This window comes from Gadus chalcogrammus, unplaced genomic scaffold (genome assembly GCF_026213295.1).
Source record: "Gadus chalcogrammus isolate NIFS_2021 unplaced genomic scaffold, NIFS_Gcha_1.0 GACHA071, whole genome shotgun sequence".
Classification (NCBI taxonomy): domain Eukaryota; kingdom Metazoa; phylum Chordata; class Actinopteri; order Gadiformes; family Gadidae; genus Gadus; species Gadus chalcogrammus.
In genome coordinates this window covers 416589-437356 of record NW_026613506.1, presented here as the reverse complement: position 1 = coordinate 437356, position 20768 = coordinate 416589, and the positions used below count along the sequence as shown (strand labels likewise).

The window sequence follows — 20768 nt, the reverse complement described above, 5'->3', positions numbered from 1 at the left end:
TATTTGAATTAAAATCGAATTGCCATTTGCAAAACCCTGTTTATATTACGTTGTTTATCATACTTCTTAAAAATGGCACTGTATTTTCTGCCTGTTCTTTTACAGCCTCGTTTGAAAAGGCCAAGCAACATGAAGAAAAGTATGTCACTACTGGATGTCCGACCACAGATTTGGAATCAGAGGTGGAAGCAGATGTACGTCGGAAAAGAAGAACAAGGTACAGTTGAATTCCTCAACCAAATGTGCTGGGTAAATTAGCCTACACCTAGACGCCGCTGCCTTGTGGTGAGTGTCAACCCAGAGATTATAAGGTCAGGGTTCGATCTCCGGACGAGTCATAACAAAGACTTGAAACTGCTTGGCACTCAGCTTTGAGTGTTTGATTGGATATCTGTCCTGTGTTATGTCTATGTGTACTTGTATGTCAATCCGCCTAATTTCACAGAACGGGCGATGGGCTCCTGACCCGAGAACAGTCTTTCTCAAGACTTGCTCATTTAATGTAATTATATTTAAAATTCTTTCAATTGCTGGGTATGTTTGATTTATATTTTTCAAGAACAAATACTGTGTATGCGAAGTCAGATGAGGAGCCAGAAACCAGCAGTGTTAAGAGAAAATTTGCCAAGCCACCTGCTATTCACTTTCCAGGTACAGTGGTGACACTGTCAGTTATGATACTACAACTACTTTTGCCATGTATAATTCAACTTATTTGTTAATACAGTGCTGCCAGTATCCAACCAGTACCCCTCTCTACCAACCCCAGATGCAAGCAGTGGTATGTCATTGCTTATTACAATGGCATATGAGCTTTAATTTAGTTCCTCTGGCAATACATGCAAACATATCAGTCATGTGATATGTGTTGAAAAGTTACAGCTCTATTCCTTTCTTGTGTTCCCTTCTTTTAGCCTCTGGAGGAAACTATTCTGAGGATGTTCAGTCATTTGACCAGCCTAATAATGGTAAGTGAACCACTTCACATAACTAAAAAACTATCAGGGTCGGACATATTTTAAATGTGCTTTGTCTGAGTTATAGCAATCATAGTTTATGTTTGTGTTCTCCTCATTTTAGACTTTTGTGGAAACTTCTTGGCAGAGCTAGAGTCAACAGATCTCTGTAATGATGGTAAGTAGACAAATAGGCTCCATGGCTATGTGATGCCCTCAGTCACTCTTATTGTGTCTAGAGTCTGTTTATTTCAGTGTCTCCCTATCTTGCAAGGATATAATTTGATTGTCCTCTTTTAGACTTTCCTGGCAATCACCATCAACACCCCCAGGGCTATACAGGTGAGTTAACTAACATTTTTTTATATATATATTTTTTAACACCAGACATGCCAACCAATCTCAAATGCTGCCATTCAATGGCCAATCAATCGGCATCCTTAGTTGCTATATGGTGCTCATTCATAACAACTTTGATAGTACTTATTTACCTTATTTTCTTATTGCTGTCTGTATGTGAATGCAAATGTATAACTCAAGCCCCTACCACACTGTGCCATCAGAGCAAGCAAGGAATTAATGGTTACTATCAGTTAGGGGTGCAAACATCAGTGAGTTGCTGAGTGTCATTCTAAACAATTGAAAATGGTCAATCTATCCTTGAAATGTAATGTAAAACCAATTGCTTTTCTTCTAAGACATTGCTGCCAACCAAAACACCAAGATGCTAACGGAGCTACTCATGGAGGTGAAGCAAATGTCACGGGACATTCAGTTCATAAGACTGAAATTGCCAAATCCTCCATGAGTATTCCTGGAGCGGGATCACAGAGAGAGGAGCCCTTCCCCATTGTTCTGCCACTCGCCAATGAGGAGCAGTTTGATGAGGCTGAAGCTGCACTGAAGGAGGAATTAGACCTTCGAAATATGGTGAACCATTTTTTCAAGTATTTTCTTACATTTTGTCAGGAATTGTAGGTTTGGAGGCATTAAAGGGATAGTTTGGATTTTTGGACAAGAGGTCGTATTACATCCTCATCAGCGGTGTCGGGCATCAGCAGTGCCTTTTCCCCCACTGCGTCCCGTGAGCGGAGTTCTGGCCCGGTTTTTGCGCTGGCAGAAAGTAGTTTTGCTTCAAAAAATAATATGCATTCAAAAGAGTAATACATTTGCATCACGAATTGTTGGCCGTGAAAAAGTCTGACCTCATCCGGCACTATTTTCCCTCCCTTCATATTACTGGGCGTACCTTTTCATCAGCTGAAGGAGGCAAAAGGAGACCGCTACGACGCTTCTCTCGCTGTCCATTTGACATGGCACATTGTACACTTTAGCAAACTAACCATTTTCTCTCTAATCTGTTAAGATTACCCGCTTGGCATTAGTCGGAGGGACCAATGCCGAAAATATGATCCGGCGAATGCTATCCGCTACCATGGCAAACCGTGTAGCATGCATCTTCAACTGGGCGGGAAAGGGACCGAAGAGGGCCTTCAAGGACACGTTAATGCAGGACTTGCATGTTTGGTGAGTCTGCAAATCAAAATACTACGGATTTTGGCATTTTGATGATGGATGTTAAATTTATTAATATTTAATATTTATTTAATTCATAAGTATTTTAAACTTCTTCTGAAGTCAATAAGAATGGATGCATTTTCCTCATCATGGAGGGAGCCTGATAAATATGGAGGGCCAATTCTGCCATAATTAAAAATAAATAAATCACTCAATACCTAAATATACCACTTCTGTCTACTCGCTCTGCGTTTCCGGCCTACCAGTGACATAATTTCAAGCATTTCAGTGCCCTTCTCTGAGACACAGAGTAGACATAAACTGTGCCATTGTTTTACTATATGAATATTCTTTTTTTCTTTTTGTTTCAATTTGACCGCAAGTTTGACAGAATTGCAGTACAGGGGTGCCCTGCAGAAGTGGCTGCGTTACGCACCGGAGAGGAGTGGCGGGGTACCAAGAAAAGGCAAAGATTAAGGACTATTAAGGACAAATGTTACTGTAATGTTCTAATTATAGGGTTAATGTTCATAATTCCTTAAGATGTTTGTTTATAATTGCTTTTGAATATTTATTAAATAACTTTTTGAATAATGGTCTGTTTTGTTGTTGTAGTTTTTTTGTTCATAGAGCATTCAATAAAGCAGCTGTTCTAAACCTTGGTTTCTTAAAAGAATGGAAATAGCCAATCTAATGAGGTTTATAATGAGGCATATTGTAAACATACAAAGCAAGGTTGAAAAGTGTTGAAATGGCCCTTTAATAATAACATTGTTTCAATGTATAATGCAATGCATATATATAGTTGAATCAATGTTGTTCAATTCTACATTGTTTCAATGTTGATCATATCATAATTGAATCAAGGTTGATTCATTGTCAGAATTGATTGGAAATTCAACGTTATTTCAATGTTGATCATAGCGAGCACTTTCAATGTATATTTCAATGTCTGACATCATATTGATCACAACCTTCAGCCTGACCATATCTCAACGTTGATTCAATCAAGTTTTGCTATCTGTGCAGGGACAGATATTTACCATAAGCATTACAATTGTACACCTACAAAGTAAACTATATTCCTGAAGACCCTCTTTTCAAACCTTCTGCTCTATTTACATTATTTCAAATTGCTCAAGCTCATGTAAGTTCGCTTTTTTTCTCCACTTCATATTTTTAGACACTGCTGCTGTCACTACCATAACATGTCAACACTGTCACTTTTGTATACAAATATTAGAATATTAGATTATACCATAAATGTTTGCTTTCTAATTAGAGGTCTGAAGTAGCTAGCAACAAAGTGGAAAGAAGTTAGCTAATTTGAAACACTCATGCAGATCATGTTGGTAGTTTTTTGTCACCACCGCCAGGTTTTCTGACATACTCATAGACATACACATTTAACATATAGAAAAAGATAAAGTAGACATTAATAATAATAATATAATACACAGAAGTGATAGCAGCATATCAGTGATAGCAGCGAAGTGATAGCACTTTACCAAAGCAGCGCTTTGCAGGGTCTCCACGGTGCCCAAAACTGATTTTAATACCTCCAGAGGGTGTGTGAGGAGCCTCGGGGTAATCCGGGAAAAGGGCATCAAAATCGGACTGACCGGAGCTCTCCAGGGTGTGTGTGTGTGTGGCCTTTTCCTTTTATTAACTCGGCCATTCATGACTAATTATACAAAACTTAACCACTATTTTTTTCAGATGGCCGAAAACAAGTGGCTACACGACGGGGGGGGGGGGGGGGATGTCGGAGGACTCCACCATCATCCTGTCCAGAACTGTAAGTTACACCCTATTGCCACATTTTATGTTACAAGTCTCAATGTAAACTTATTTCTAAATACATTATATACATATGTACAATACAATGCATACAATGTTTTTTTTAAAGGAGGAGGATTTATTTTCTTTATCTGGGGAGGAGGAGGCCCCCGCTCCCCAGCTGCGTCCCCAGCTGCGTCCCCAGCTGCGTCCCCAGCTGCGTCCCCAGCTGCGTCCCCAGCTGGCTCCCCAGCTGGGGACGCAGCTGGGGAGCCAGCTGCGTCCCCAGCTGGCTCCCCAGCTGGGGACGCAGCCTGCTCCCCCTCAACTACCCCCGGCTGAGGAGAGGGACGAGGAGGGATATTTGGGAGATGATGAGGGGGATGATTGAATTTTTTTTTTATGTTTGTTTTTGTATATAGTTGTGTGGTTTCGTTTAAATAATAAAAAACACATTTATCACAATTGTACAACTTAAAACCATGTAAATCACCACAGAACCTCAATTTAAGTTACACAAGCTAGAAAAAGTTGCAAAACAGCTACACAACAAAAACAAAAATCAGCACTAAAAAACACATATGAAACATTTCCCCAAAATGGGTCATTTCACGCTTTTGGAGTCCTCATCCCCATCCTTTAAAGAGCCATCAGCACAAACAAACACACAGATGAAACATTTCACCAAACAGGGACATGTCATATGTGTCTCTGAAGGCAGATGCCCTGTAAGCTTTAGGAGTCACCCGCCGCCCCACCACCCCCCAAAGGTCAAAGGCCACGCATCATAATCAGAAAGTTTATCCATACATGCCAAGAATTGATCCACTAAAAAACATATGAAACATCTCACCAAACGGGTCATGGTACGATTTTGGAGTCCTCATCCATATCCTTTAAAGAGCCATCAGCACAAACAAACACACAGATGAAACATTTCACCAACCAGGGACATGTCATATGTGTCTCTGAAGGCTGATGCCCTGCTAGAGCCAGTCAAGGTCCGACCCCTCATTGTTAAAAGATTTTTTGTTGACTCAATAGTCAAACAGAACTTCCTCACCCACTGGCAAGTCCTTGGTTGCAATGAAAAGGATCACATCCTTCATTTCTCCATGCTTGTCCACCACACAGTGCAGGGGCTTGATGTTCGAGTTCTTTTTGGAATGATTCACCAGCCTGCCAAATGTTCTCTTGTCAGGGTGGCAATGACACCTGTCTGAGTGGGCATCAATGCACATTGGCTGTCCTTTACTGTTCCGGAAAAAGAAGATATATCCAGTCTCCTTTCCAGTTGTGTTTTTGTGTACGTTCTCGCCCTCCTTTCCACTAACAACAGGCCCATGATAATCACATACAACCTGGCCTTTCTTAAAGTGCGGGTTGTAATGATCCCATCGCCCTTCTCTTCAAACTGTGTGATGTGTAGTCCTTTCCAGTCTTGTGTTTTCACCAATGTCTGGATCCGTTTGTTGTCCATGATGCGGTCCTCAGATCCAGATGGTGCCCAGTTCTCCACAACCTCAGTGCTGATGTTGGCAGCCTTGCACTTCCATCCCTGCTTTTTGACCCATGTGTCGACACGCTCTTTCGTTGGCCTCCTCCGATTGAATTGTTCTGTCAAAATAAGTAACAAAAGTGTTGTTAGCTATGAACACAATAATTTAAAATGTCATTTCATGCAATCAGTTTTTCTTGAAAGTAATGTTAAATATGTGAAGTCAAATACTTACCACGGGTGTGTTTTAACACGCATTTCTAATTGCTTTTGCGCCCAGTGTGTGTAAAGCTTCCGCTGATTGGCCTCCGAGGTGTCCCTGCGGATTCTCACTTTTGGGATTTGACCACTCAGTGTCACAGGGTGGTTTTCCAAGAGGGACTTGAATGCCTCGTGGAATTTGACTTTGTCATTTCCCTCAGGAATCCTCTCTAAATCGATCACTAGCTGTCTCAAAGAAGGCTGAGGGAGAGCACAATGGTCACCATGGCTGGAAGACTCCACTGACTGAGGGCTGGTCCCTTCTCCAAGAGCCTCTTGACGGGTCCCTTCTCCGGAAGGCCCAGCACTACATAAAAATAAAACACAATGAGATTATAAGAAAACCATGTGTGTGTCTACATATAGAATGTGGTGTGCTTGACTATGTTGGCATTATGTTGACAAATATGAAATGCTTACCTTGACTTCTTCTGCCTCTGTAATTTCTTCAGCAGACCAGCAGCTATCACAATGGATTCAAGAGATTTCATCCTGTAATGTCTGTCAGCTGTTGTGCCAGAATGGCCCAGGTAGTCAGAAACTGCTTTCTTCTGAGGGTCATCGAGGCGGTTAGCTGCTGTCTCAAATACCCTCCGTACAACCTGGCTGCTCACCTGGGGGACGTTGCACTTTTGCTGGAGCTTTATCAGATCACCAGCTGCATTGTAAATTGGCTTACCGCGGGAGGACACAAAGAAAAAATCATCTCCATCCTTCTCATCCTGCTCATCTCGCTTACGTTTCCTTTCGCCAGCAAGGAGCTGTGGCCGCACTTTGGTGTAATATTTTTCAAACCACGCCTCCTCCTTCTTGGACAGGACAATTGAGACCACAAAATGTGCAGCCGTCTTGTGGTCCTTTACAAAAACGATTGAATCATCATCTGCGTGTTTCCGTTCAAGCCATTCCTTGACCTGTAACAAAAAGAGGATATACCATTGATTAGGAAATGTAAGGCTAAAATGTCAGGGTAAATGTATCAATAGAGCACAATAGAGCAGTAACACTCACCTTCATGCTCTGCACCACACATGGCTGTTGGCAGTGTCTTAGTATGACAATTGCCTCAAGATAGTATAGCACAAATATGCACTCAGTCCTACTCAGGGAGGAAGAAGAACTGTCATCAAGTTGATTCATGATTTCACTAAGTCACCTTCACCTTTATCAAGAACAGCCAAGCATTCACGAGGTGTGGGTTGACTTTTGTCAAACGACAAGGCATGACTCTTTTGCACAATTTCTTTGCTCGCTTGCTTAGAGAGGACACTCTGTGAAGAAGTTAAAAAACTCAAATATAATGTGCACTGCTTGTAGAGCTCCCCGTCATCCTGTCTCAAGTCGGTCCTTGTCAAGTGGAACTCCAAGAACCTTTTCAAGCACTTGATGTAATTTCCTGATGTTTGTGCCTTATACCCTGCCTTAGCCTGTTGACCCAGGAAGTCTCTGAGCTTCTCTCTGTCATTGACAAACTTCAAAGATGGTTCCGTAGGATCAGCAAAATACAGGTACCGGGAAACAGTGTCAACCTCCTGTTGGTACTTTGCATTTTCGTAATCATTCTTTAGGTAGTCGGCAAAGCGCTTGAGCAATGGATGATCTGCTGAATGCTTTTTCAAAATGCCTAAATCCTTCGCTTTCACCATTTTGTCTTTGGTATACGTTTTCTCTTGTCTACATTGAAAAAGCTCATTGCTGCCGCAAGATTCCACATCAGATGGCTCTGTTTCTCCGGGTGCCTCCCAGGGCATTCAGAAAGGGTTTCGGTGACCAACCTTGGATTACCAATGGGCAGAGGAGGAGGGACTCCCGTCACAAACAAGTGATGGTATTTCAGCTCCTCAATCAATCCTTCGAATGGATTTGGTGATGAGACGATTTGCTTCAGGACTGCATAACTAAAAGCCCGTCCATTCTTCAGGAGGTCACACACATCTTTCTTGGCCTTTTCAACCACCTCTAGGATCTGTGGTGGTGTCTTATCCTTCATGCAGACTCTGCGCAGGTGACAGGATAGAGACTCTTGGGTCCTCAAACAAACTGGACAGAGTAGATAGTGTCTATGTGCAGCTGCAGATTTCCTGGTGATTTTTCCAGAGTGATTCATCATGTGTCTATTCAGGGTGCCTTTCAGACTGAACCGCTTCGTGCATTGGTCACACTTGTAGGGCTTCTCCCCAGAGTGAGTCCTCATGTGGACAATCATATTGGCATTGTTGGGAACAACCTTTCCACACAAGACACCGGGCCGGCCCTTGCGGCCGCCCTGATGCCCAGTCAGCTCCTCAAGGCGGACGAGCCGTACGCTGCAGTTCAGGCTCTTGGCCACGCTGTGGTCAGCAGACAGCGAGCTCAAGGCCTCCAGTTCTGATGCGGCAAAGAGGGTGTCATGGCCGTCCACCGCCAGAGGGCCCTCCCCTTGTCCGTAGACGCTCAGGATGCGCAGCTCCCCGCTGTGACCCGACATGTGGGAGGAGCCAGGGGCGTCCACACGCAGACTCTCCGAGGTGGCGCCGCGCTGCGTGCTGCAGTCTCTGATGTCATTGTCTTCTTCAGAGAGATAAACAGAGAAAGAGAGAAAGTGATGCTTTTAATTAATCATTTTCACAAAAGGTATACAGTATGTACTTTGTACACACTTGTGTATTGGAAGAATTATATTTGGACATTCTTTCTAACTTCTATTTGTCGATTATGCATTTTCCATGTCGCCCTTTGGATGGTCAAGGGTTAAAGGCTCCTAATGAGAAGGCAGATTTGAGTACATTCTCAGTTGATCAAGGTTGTTTTCTTGCATAGATGCAATGTGTGTACTAACCTACGGCGGGCATGCCTCCACCAATATCCTCTTCAACCTTGATTGAAATGGTGTCTGGGGTCTGCTGCTTTCCACATAAAGAAGGAAACACACACAAGACATATTCTTTCATTTTCACAGAATAGATGTCGATCCCCACTACCGACAGATTAATAAGACGGGCATAATTGGCAGTGTAAAAACATCTACTGAATCATGAAGGTGTGTGCTTTCTATGGGTTTGTTTTAGAGTTATAACAAAGGAAGCCTCTCTTTTGGAGGGTGAATGAGAAGATTATTTCCAACCTGCACACTCAGCTCCTCACGGCAGACCAACCGCTCGGCGCGCTCCAGGCTCTTGGCCGCGCTGTGGTCCGCAGACAGCGAGTTCAGGGCCTCCACTTCTGACGCGGTGAAGAGGGTGTCATGGCCGTCCTCTGCCAGTGGGCCCTCCCCTTTTCCGTAGACGCTCAGAATCTTCAGTTCCTCACTGTGGCTGGACATGTGGGAGGAGCCAGGGGCGACCACACCCAGACTCTCTGAGGTGGCGCCGCGCTGAGTGCTACGGTCTCTGAAGGCATCACAGTCTTCTGCAGAGGGAGAAAAAAAGGAAAAATCAATTGTTTTGATACATTATTTGCATAAAGGGAGGCATTGTGTATTTGTACACGTGAAAGAAACTCTTTAAATGAATGCAACATTGACACAGAGGGTTTAAAATGTGTACTGCAGACACAGATTCACAGTTTTGGAGAGGGCCGTCACCTCCAGCACCCTCCTCCCTAGACTCAAAGCTCAAGTGGTTGGCCAGGTTAAGGACACTCAACGAACACCAGCGCAAAGTGATCTGAGCACCACATGACAAGCGAGGCAAGCACAATAATTATATTTGGACACTAAAAAGCAACAACGTGTCCTTCCCTCTAAGCTGATCAGCTGACATTCATGCATTATGAATTCAGTGATGTTTGAGAATGGTAAACCAGCTCATATGGCATCCGTCTTGAAACCCTTCTGGGCTCTTGACTGATTCCATCTTTGAAATGCAACTCCCAAGTTTGACTCATGTTTTAGCAGGGCGCTGGTCATGATGCTTTTCCAAAGAGGACCAGGCTTTTTAGCGCAGGTAGAATCAAGTACATTCTCGGTTGATCAAGGTTGTTTTCTTGCATAGATGCAATGTGTATTACTAACCTACGGCGGGCAAGCCTCCACCAATACCCTCTTCAACCTTGATTGAAATGGTGTCGGGGGTCTGCTGCTTTCCACATAAAGAAGGAAACAAACACAAGACATATTCTTTCATTTTCACAGAATAGTTGTCAATCCCCACTACTGACAGATTAGGCGTTTTTACACTGCCAAGCTGGTTCGTTCGCGGCTTGGCACGCCCTACAATTTCAATGTCTTGCCTGCGTATTTATTTTTTTGGATTCAAGACCCTCGCATGCAAGAATGAGTTCACATCTGAATGTAGGCTAAAACGCGATTAACTATTTAAGTGCAAAAATGCCAACATATTCTTATGTGTGCCTACAAGTATGCGTTTCCAGGTGTTCTGTCTGGCAGGCAACATCCCTTGAGAGAAGCTGCTGAATGGAAGCACTTGATGAGCTGGGCTGCGTAGAGACAACAAAGTAAAATAGGTACTCAATTTGTAACATTGTATATAGTCCATGTGCAAGTTGCAAAAAGATATAAGATAAACATGTTTAGTGAATTACATTAGCCTAATACTTAAAATTAGTTCTATGAAATTATATTACATCCTTGATTTGTTTACATATTTTATAGTTAATCTCATCAACTCAATACCATGACCTCAAGCTCTTCAGAAATCTGCTAATAACCCTTTGATTTGAATCCGGTGTTAAGGGGAAACCATGCCTATAATAGTGCGTTTCAGGTACACTTTTAGCCCGTAAACAACCAGTTATAACTGGGAGTACAAGAGGGTAGAAGGGGGCGAAAACAAGGGTTGCCCCGAACGCACCATATGTATTTAGGATGAGTTTAACAGGTCAATCTCCTCATCAGTAAAACGCTAGAACTACTGCGGTCCAGTGGCCGGTAAAATACAGTTGTATTCGTTTGTTGTATGGTGAGCAGACATTGCATTCCCTTGGTATCCAAGCAGTAGAGATCATTGCCTGTAGCCCCTTTGTTGAATGGTGCCCATTCTCGTGTGATACCCCTTGCTTGCTGAGATGCACACTCGACTTACAGTGCGTGTATTAATAGGAATGAATGGGCGACATGTTAGTCCACAGTGCTTTCTTTAATAGGTCCATGGTATTTACACACATAACTGATGCTATCTACCTTACTTGACATTAGCGACAATAACTTGGCTGTTAGCTGTAGCGCTAATGCTAAAGCAACATTATAATGCTAACAAGGTAACCATATACAGTAAAGCAACACAATGATATGGCGTTAGTTAACTTACTTTTTCGAGGTTTGTAGCTGAGCCGAGGAGAGTTGGTACTGATCCAGACTTGATTTTCAGACGTTGAGCAAGTCCAGCTCTGTATTGGCCCAAGTTGAGGAAGCAGTCGTCAGTGAAATGTTTGGCGCTGCCGTGTTCTAGCAACGGGACGGCCATATGTTCCTGACCTCATCTGACTCCCGCGCTGGGTTTGTATCCAGTGGGCGTGGCCTATGAAGTAATGGTTCCGGCTTCCTCATCCGTCTAAAGATGCTGCCAGAGCATGGACATAATAAAGGATGGACCACGGACTGGCCGCCCATTCATTCCTAAAAAAACTGCTCAGTGGCGCAGGGTAGCATACAGGAGCGATTTGCTTCCGCGTTATGGGGCCAAGACACGTGGCCTAGTCCGTGACGTACCGGATGCAGAAATATAGAACGCATGCGTGCCCACTCCCCCACTCCGGTCCAACAACAATATAAAATGATACCGTAATGCACCTGTTCTTTGTCTTTGGATCTTTTGAATAAATGGATCAATACATGATGAATCACAATGATCGCAAGCAGAGGACCGTGAGAGTTATTGAGCAGCAGATGAACCAGTCCAAAAATCGGACACGTTAACGGAGCACTGAACTAGGCCCTCTCGGATGCCATTTGTTTCACTACGACTCCTTTCAGCTGCACACCCCTCTTCCCCAGCGAGATAACGGCTAATAAAACGCTTGAGGTGGCGTTTTGAAAAGAAAAAACTTAATTTTTTTTAGGACATGGCATGAAGGTAATTATGAGCCTTTGATTGATATCCAGACATTTTTTGCGGAGACACATTCCTGTTCCCCACTTGTATTGGAGTGAACGGAGATATCTACTTCTGGGTCTCATGATTTGAGGGACCCCTCCACAGCCAGCTTAAACAGCTGCAATACCAGGCTTGGCCGCTGAGCACTGGTGGATTGCGGAAGTATGCAGTGTTCCTGGGTTGCGACCAGGTTGCGACACTCTCTGATCTCGCCGGCAGGGTGGTCAAGGTGCGGCCACACCAGACGCGTATCTCGCGTACTTCGCGTCTCAAATCGCCATTTTCTCCATAGGGAACCATTGGTTTAATACGCGTATTACGCGTATTACGCGTATTAAGCGTATAAGCAACATTGTACGCGCGTATAGCGCGTATGTGGCGCGTATATTTACGCGCAATACGCGCTATACGCGCGTATATCGCGTATATCGCGTACATTTCAAGAGTTCAAAAAATTGAACTTTTTACGCGAAGTACGCGAGATACGCGTCTGACGATTGCCGCCTTGCCCAATCAGCGTTGAGCTTGACCCGACGTCACTGGCAGAGAGTAGTGAGCTTGGACAGAAGCATACGGCCGACATTTTTCTTTATTCTGTGTGGAAATAGTAACATAGTTACGCCATTAAATGCTTTTATGGAAACATTTCTAGCGAGAAATGTGCATTTTACTTTCATAATGTTCGCTCGGTGAATGTGAAGGATGTTTGGTTTGATAGTTATGACGAAGAGGGAACGCTCCGTTCACTTGCATGGACAGAGTCTCTGGTTACTAAGCAACCTCAACGTCTTGGCGGACTATATATCTGCTGATCAACACTACGAATGCTGGAAACACACCAGACACACCATGTGAAGTTATTTAACCCGATTATTGTTATTTATATCCGAGATTATTTAATCTAACCCGATCAAAACTCTATCACCCAAACACGGCGGCGTTTGGGTTTCCTACCTCGGACTCCAGCGCAGCTTATCCTGGGGCAACACACACACACACACACACACACACACACACACACACACACACACACACACCCAAGTGTTGGAGCCTTTACCGTGGGGAGCCTCATCCTGGGGCAAGACACACACACACACAGCCACGGCCGACAACTTTCTTTATTCTGGGTGGAAATAGTAACATAACATAACATTTGGTTTGATAGTTATGACGAAGAGGGAACGCTCCGTTCACTTGCATGGACATTGGACTCATCTAGGCGAGTGACGTATGCGCGTATGGCGCGTATTGCGCGTATGTGACCATTTTTGACACAAAATGGTCAAGCAACATTTTACGCGCGTATCTCGCGTAAAAAGTACGCGAGATACGCGTCTGGTGTGGCCGCACCTTAGCCTGTATAGTTCAAAAACAGGCCGCGCTGCCGTGTTCTTCAATGGGACTGCCAGCAGCGATTGCAATATTGAATGGTAAATATAAATTAAAAACGCAAGTACTTATCTGATCATTGTTGCATATTTCTAAACGTCAGTTTTACATTTGGAGTGGTAGGGTGACAACTGCAAGCTACTTAGATACGTTTTTAAGTTTGAGGTAAAGCTTCACGTTCGTGTAAGCATGGGTAGCACTAGGCTACTGACTTTAGTGGCATAACCTTACTACATCTGTTCTGAAATCAAAGTCGATTCAAGATGTTCATTTTAGCGCAACTGGACTATTAAATATAAATATTTTTAAATATTTATTTATGTTTATTTTTATTTATTTTTTCCCACAATGTCTTGTTTTTTAAACGATTTATGATGACTATATGCTCTGTAAGGTGACCTTGGGTGTCTTGAAAATGCGCCCCTTAATTAAATGTATTATTATTAAATGTTCTTGATTTTGCTTGTAATTCCGATTCACGTACCCGTGGTCAGAGAGCGATTGAGAAAGCAGAGTAGCAACAGTCCATTTAGCATTTAGTTTCCAGGCAACTTATTCTGATGAGTCAGGAGCTGACCACACAACCATGCTACTTAAGACTAAGCAGAACACAAAGTATCATATATGAAAGAACAAATGAAAGTATTTTTTATTAAACATTGGGTCAGACAACAAGAATATGTGTGTGTGTCCAACTTGAAAAACAACAAAGTGAAGGAACAGGGATGAATATTGTATATATAAGTGTTGACAAGAGAGGAATACGGTGAGGAAAGGAGACAATTAAAAAAGCAATACAAGTAAAAATGGACCACTGGTTATAAAACCCTGCAGCAAATGCAGATTCCACTGCCTAACATCTGCACGCTGCAAAGGAGTAGGCGCCAGGTAAAGCTGGAACCAGTGTTTGAGATGCCAGATATATCAGGCTGAGGTTTGTGGAACCAAAAACAAGTGGGAACAAGGACTAAGCACAGCAAAGCAAACATACAGTAAGTGAACAAGAACAGCAAAGTAGAGCCAGGGGGTATCAATGAATAAAACAATGTTAGTCATGTGTGCAACAAGAACAACAAATGTGTAAACAGGTGTGCGTGTATGTCTAACTTGTAAAACAAGAACAAAGTGAAGGAACAGGGAGGAACATTATAAGTTATTAATAAACAAAGAAAATACTCCACAAACATCAGGCTGAGGTTAAGGATAGTAAAGTGCATCAGGTCGAAAGGAAGGACAACAATCGCAGCAGTCGCCGCCGCCACCACCACCAACAGCCGTCGCCAGCACAAGCCGCCACCACTAGCAGCAGAAGGCGACACCACCATCATCGCCACCACCAGCCAGCTCAAGCAGCCATCGCCTCAAGCAGCAGCGACCTGCAGCAGCAGTGTTACCCGGCACCAGCCAGCTCAAGCCACCAGCAGCAGCAGCATCCACCTTCAGCAGCATCCACCTTCAGCATCCACCTTCAGCAGCAGCCACCATCAGCAGCATTCACCTTCAGCAGCATCCACCATCAGCATCCACCTTCAGCAGCATCCACCATCAGCAGCAGCCACCATCAGCATCCACCTTCAGCAGCATCCACCTTCAGCATCCACCATCAGCAGCCACCTTCAGCAGCAGCCACCATCAGCATCCACCTTCAGCAGCAGCCACCATCAGCCACACACACATAACCGCTATGTCAGTGACACAATTAGGCATAGGCATTTTTTATTCTACAAATTCATATTATAGCTGTGAGAATTGTTCAGAAAAATCCCCTCCATAGTCGCCCTGGAGTCACAGGCCGACAGTCTCCTGCAAGAATCAGGGAAACCTATCAAAGGACATTCTGTCCAGAAATTAAACATTTAGAAGAATACGTGACACTTTGCTTTGATAGTTACATACCTCGGATTGGAGATTGATTGTCGGCGGCCCCTCCAAACTAATGTCTGTACCTTTAACTAAAAATAACAATTAATTTACACTTAATCATTTCACATTTGATTAGCAAGACCATTATTGATGTCCATTGCCAATAAATGAATACATACTCATTACAAACGCCTTGGAAGTCACGGCAGTGGGGTCAGAGGACACCCCCTCTTCCACTCCTACCATCATCGGCCGACCTTCGTTATTGGCGAGAGCCAGCTCCTCCGAAGTGGTGAAGGGCGGGGGAGCGGTCCTCCTCCCAGTCGTATTAACTTTTTTTTTTTATTTGCTGCAGGTAATCAACATGTGACTAAAGGTTGGAGCCTAGGCCAATGCAAATCATAGGCTAGATTCACCTGAAATTATTCAAATGGATGCTTACAACTTACCACGTTGAATATTATTTTAATATTTATTTTTGACTTGGCCCCATGTTCGTAGGAGCGTGCTGGCACCACATCTATGGGAGTAAAAGGCATGATGATGCATGATATTTTTTAGACAATATGCAGAATCTTTTCACTTCCGAATTAACACGGACGGCTATTTTTTGCCAGCCCTCTACCCTAGCCATATTATGGGCAACCGTGTTCCCCTTGACTGTGATTTGGACTTTGAATTCCTTGTAGGAATTCATAATAATACACCACGCACGCTCGATTCACTTTGCATAAGGGGGAGTCAATTGACGTGATAAACACACCTTTTATGTGAACACGCATTGAACCTAAAGCGGAAAACCTGGTTTGACTAATTTAATCTAAAGAGTGTGTCGTGGAACCATTTAAAGGAGAAATCCGGTTTAAAATGGATCTTGGATATGTTTAAGATGATAACGAGATGGGATGTTCGTTTGGGAGCACAAAAGCGCATGTAAACGCATTCTTAAATAGGCTGTTTTTAGCCGATTCTACCAAAACGCTATAAACTGGGAACCATGAGGGCATCTTGTCATGGTAAAAAACGAAATCGTTATTTTAAACAACTTAAAAGGCTAGAAGTAGCCCGACGTCACTCACACACACATACGCAGACTGCCATTCACGCAGACACACACACACACACACACACACTGTGGCAACCCCGATCGTCGGCGGCTGAGGTTTCCAGAGGAGATGGACCAAACAAGGCGTAGGTTAACGTTCGTTTATTTCGGTTAACCACTCATGCAAAAAAAGGAACAAAGGAGTGAACTCAGGTTCTTCCTGGTCTGGGAATAAAGGACACCGCGCCGGGTCTGGTCCTGCTGCGGGGGGCGGGGTCTCGATCCCCTGCGTCTTCGGCGGCTTAGTCCTGGGGGGAAGCGTATTGGCATTAGCGGGGGTTCGGGTAATCTCCACCCACTGCGTCTTTCCCGTTCGGTCGCGTTCTGCTGACTGGTGTCCACGCGGCCGTTAAGTCCCCTCCGCTGTCTTGCTCCGCCGGGTGCTCCGCATCTCCGTGATTGCGCGGGTGCGCTCGATGCTCCCTCCTGCATCGCTGCGCCGAGCGGCACATATCTCCCCCTGACTACCTGCCCGCGGAGAGGGCGCTGGCGGGGCTCGAACTCCTCCGTTGGATCGGGGTTGCCACACACCCCCCCCCTCAGCTGCAAGTCGGGGTCTGCCCGGCATAGGCCTAGGCAGGCGTCCCTCCGGGACAGTGCGTCTGCGTTGGCGTGTGCGCGTCCGGGCCGGTGGACCACCTGGAAGTGGTAGTCCTGCAGGGCCAGGAACCAGCGCGTCACCCGGGCGTTGGTGTCCTTGGCCGTGGCCATCCACTTCAGGGGGGCGTGGTCTGTGACCAGGGTGAAGGTGCGTCCGAGGAGGTAATAGCGGAGCTTCTCCACGGTCCACTTTATAGCCAGCGCCTCCTTCTCTACGGTCGAGTAGGCTTTCTCGCTGGCCAGGAGTTTCCGGCTGATGTAAGTCACCGGGTGCTCCTCGCCCGACCGGACCTGGGATAAGACCGCTCCCAGGCCCACCTCGGACGCGTCGGTGTGGACGACGAAGGGGAGGTTGAAGTCCGGGGTGATCAGGAGGGGCTCGGTGCAGAGGGCCCGTCGGAGGGACAAGAACGCCTCGTCGACCTCCTCTGTCCACTCGACCCGGTCAGGCAGAGCCCTCCGCGTCAACTCGTGGAGGGGGCTGGCCAGGGTCGCGAACGCCGGGATGAAGCGCTGGTAATATCCCACCAGTCCCAGGAATGACTTCACCTGCTTCTTCGTCCTTGGCCGGGGCCAGGTCTGGATGGTCTGCACCTTCTCCTCTTGCGGTTTGACGCTGCCCCTCCCCACCCGGTAGCCCAGGTAGGACGCCTCTTCGAGGCCCAGGTGGCACTTTTTAGGGTTGGCCGTGAGGCCGGCGGCTCGGAGCGCTCCCAGGACGGCACGGAGGTGATGTAGGTGCAGGTCCCAGGTGCTGCTGTGGATGACGATGTCGTCTATGTAGGCGGCGGCATATTCCCTGTGGGCCCGTAGGACCCGGTCCATCATGCGCTGGAAGGTCGCGGGCGCCCCGTGCACCCCGAACGGGAGGACCGTGTACTGGTACAGCCCGTCGGGGGTGGCAAATGCTGTCTTCTCCCGGGCCCGCTGAGTGAGAGGGACCTGCCAGTACCCCTTCGTCAGGTCCAGGGTGGTAATGAACCGGGCCGGCCCCAGCCGCTCTATTAGCTCGTCTATGCGGGGCATGGGGTAGGCGTCGAAGGCCGACACTTCATTCAGCTTCCGGAAGTCATTGCAGAAGCGGTACGACCCGTCCGGTTTGGGGACCAGGACCACCGGGCTGGACCAGGCGCTGTGGGACTCCTCGATGATCCCCATCTGCAGCATGCTGGTGACTTCCGCTCGGATGGCGGCCCGCCGTGCCTCCGGAATGCGGTAGGGCCGGAGTCGGACTCTGACTCCCGGTTCCGTCTTGATGTCATGGCTGACGGTCGCGGTCCTTCCGGGCCGCTCCGAGAAGACATCGAGGTGCTGGAGGACCACTTCCTTCAGGTCCTGGGACTGGCTGGGGCTCAGCTGGTCCCCCACTGGTACCTCGGGCAGGGGTAGTTGGGCGGATAGGGACAGGAGGGCTGGATCCCGCAGGGCTCGGATGCAGCGGTCGATCACCAGCCGGTCCAGGTGCGGGGGACGAGCCACCGCTCCGCCAGGCGGACGAGCTGTGATACCTGGCTCCTCACCGAGCCCAGGGGGTCGTACACCCAGTCGTGGAACCGCTGCGCCTGGGCTGGGAGGCTGTGGCCGTAGTGGGCGAGGATGGCCCGCTTGAGCGTGGGGTAGTGCGCCGCCTGGGCCGTGCTGAGGTCGCGGTAGGCGCGTTGAGCGTCCCCGGACAGGAAAGGCGCCAGTATGTAGCCCCACTGGTCCGCTGGCCACCTCTCACGGGCCGCGGTCCGCTCAAAAATCTCAAGGTATGCCTCAACGTCATCGTCCGGTCCCAGTTTGGTGAGCCGCTTCGTGGGGGCGGCGTGAGACGGCTCCCGTGCGAGCTGCTCAGCCATCCGGGCCATGCATCGCCGCAACACCTCGATCTCCTCCTCCCGCGTTGCGGCCGGGACTCCGGGTTGACTCATGGTCCTCTAGGGTCTGCCGTAGGATCGCGTTGCCTGCATTCTCCACCACTGTGGCAACCCCGATCGTCGGCGGCTGAGGTTTCCAGAGGAGATGGACCAAACAAGGCGTAGGTTAACGTTCGTTTATTTCGGTTAACCACTCATGCAAAAAAAGGAACAAAGGAGTGAACTCAGGTTCTTCCTGGTCTGGGAATAAAGGACACCGCGCCGGGTCTGGTCCTGCTGCGGGGGGCGGGGTCTCGATCCCCTGCGTCTTCGGCGGCTTAGTCCTGGGGGGAAGCGTATTGGCATTAGCGGGGGTTCGGGTAATCTCCACCCACTGCGTCTTTCCCGTTCGGTCGCGTTCTGCTGACTGGTGTCCACGCGGCCGTTAAGTCCCCTCCGCTGTCTTGCTCCGCCGGGTGCTCCGCATCTCCGTGATTGCGCGGGTGCGCTCGATGCTCCCTCCTGCATCGCTGCGCCGAGCGGCACATATCTCCCCCTGACTACCTCCCCCTGACTACGAGCCCCGCCAGGGCGCTGGCGGGGCTCGAACTCCTCCGTTGGATCGGGGTTGCCACAACACACACACACACATGCCTCGTTATTGCGAATCAGACGTTCATGTTTTTTCCCCATCTATTTGAAAGTTAGGCTATTAAACATGTTGCATTCTATACGGCCTGATTATGTAATTAGTTAAGCTACATAGCCTAATAAGAATCCATGATAGGATCTTTGACGAAACCATAAAACTAGGTGAGGGTTTTTGCCTACCTGCAAGCATCCTCCAACTGCAATCTTTGGTTATTTATTTAGCGATACATTAGTAGTATTCTTTCGGTTCAAATCTGATCAGTATTCCAAACATTTTTTTATTAAATGTAACATTAAGTTTATTGTTATACAAGTGTTGTTTAAATAAAATGCTTTTTAGATTAAAAAAAATTTTGGGATGTATCGAACCGTGGGCCAAAAATCTTGATACAAACCGAATCGGGAGTTGGTTTATTGTTACAGCCCTAATGTTTATGTAACATTGAGACAGAGGGTTTAAAATGTGTACTGCAGACAAAGATTCAGAGTTTTGGAGAGGGATGTCTCCTCCAGCACCCTCCCCCCTAGACTCAAAGCACAAGCAGGGGCTAGGTGGAGGACACTGAACGAACACCAGCGCAAAATGATCTGAGCACACAACATGCGAGACAAGCGCACTTATTCTATTTTGACGATAACAATGCTGTGTTCCAATATCCATACTATCCGTACTTACTAGCCTTAGTATGAGTACGTAGGGCGTTCCAATTCAGATCGGGCGAAAATAAGTGTACTGAAAGGACCCGGATGGTGTACTCAAAACGGTCAAATAGCGAAGTGTGGATCGATTTACACATTTAGATTTCGTACTCAACAACGGCAGCACTCTTAGCTACGTAGCGGAAGAGGGCGGAACCAGACTAAGCCAAAGTCTGCGCATTTTCCACATAGCCTGCATTAATGGAGTCATTTTGTAGTTTTTATAGATTTTCATAGCTGCTAGGCGTAAAGAGTTCACCGTTCAAAGCGGGATGTTTATTGCGAGGGAGGAGCCGCGGCCGAAGTCGTGATCGTAATTTCGAGTTAGTGCACCACGGAGCATTCGATTTGGAACAACACTGACGTCTGAAAAATAAGCACTTAGTGAGTGAGGATAGTGTACTACGTTTAAGGGTACTCATGGAAGTATGGTTATTGGAACACAGCACAAGTGACAACGTGTCCTCCCCTGTAAGCTGATCAGTTAAAGAGATACTTCACCGGTGGGAATATGAAGGTTTTATGAATTAAATAATTCAATGTATTATGAATGTGAAAAAAAAATTGAAATCTGTTCAT

At 46.4% G+C, this 20768-nt stretch overlaps 1 protein-coding gene across 1 annotated transcript; it reads right to left on the bottom strand.

Moving 5' to 3' along the window:
- Nucleotides 1-6203: 6203 nt before the first annotated feature.
- Nucleotides 6204-11348, bottom strand: LOC130378312 (zinc finger protein 607-like). Its single transcript, XM_056585105.1, has 7 exons — nucleotides 11259-11348; nucleotides 10347-10428; nucleotides 10004-10067; nucleotides 9116-9399; nucleotides 8831-8897; nucleotides 7675-8562; nucleotides 6204-6319 (listed from the first exon to the last, which is right to left on the bottom strand). Exons 2-7 carry the CDS (start codon nucleotides 10383-10385, stop codon nucleotides 6204-6206), a joined length of 1458 nt encoding a protein of 485 aa, XP_056441080.1. The 5' UTR covers nucleotides 10386-10428; nucleotides 11259-11348.
- Nucleotides 11349-20768: the final 9420 nt, after the last annotated feature.

What these genes read in the sequence shown, in the direction of transcription:
- LOC130378312 (XM_056585105.1), bottom strand. Translation starts at nt 10,385, where the DNA reads ATGTTGCCTGCCAGACAGAACACCTGGAAACGCATACTT. An exon ending in GTGAGGAGCTGAGTGTGCAG is followed by an intron (nt 8,898 to 9,115) that starts GTTGGAAATAAT and finishes TTATGTGGAAAG; the next exon opens with CAGCAGACCCCAGACACCAT. An exon ending in TGGAGGCATGCCCGCCGTAG is followed by an intron (nt 8,563 to 8,830) that starts GTTAGTACACAC and finishes ATCTCTCTGAAG; the next exon opens with AAGACAATGACATCAGAGAC.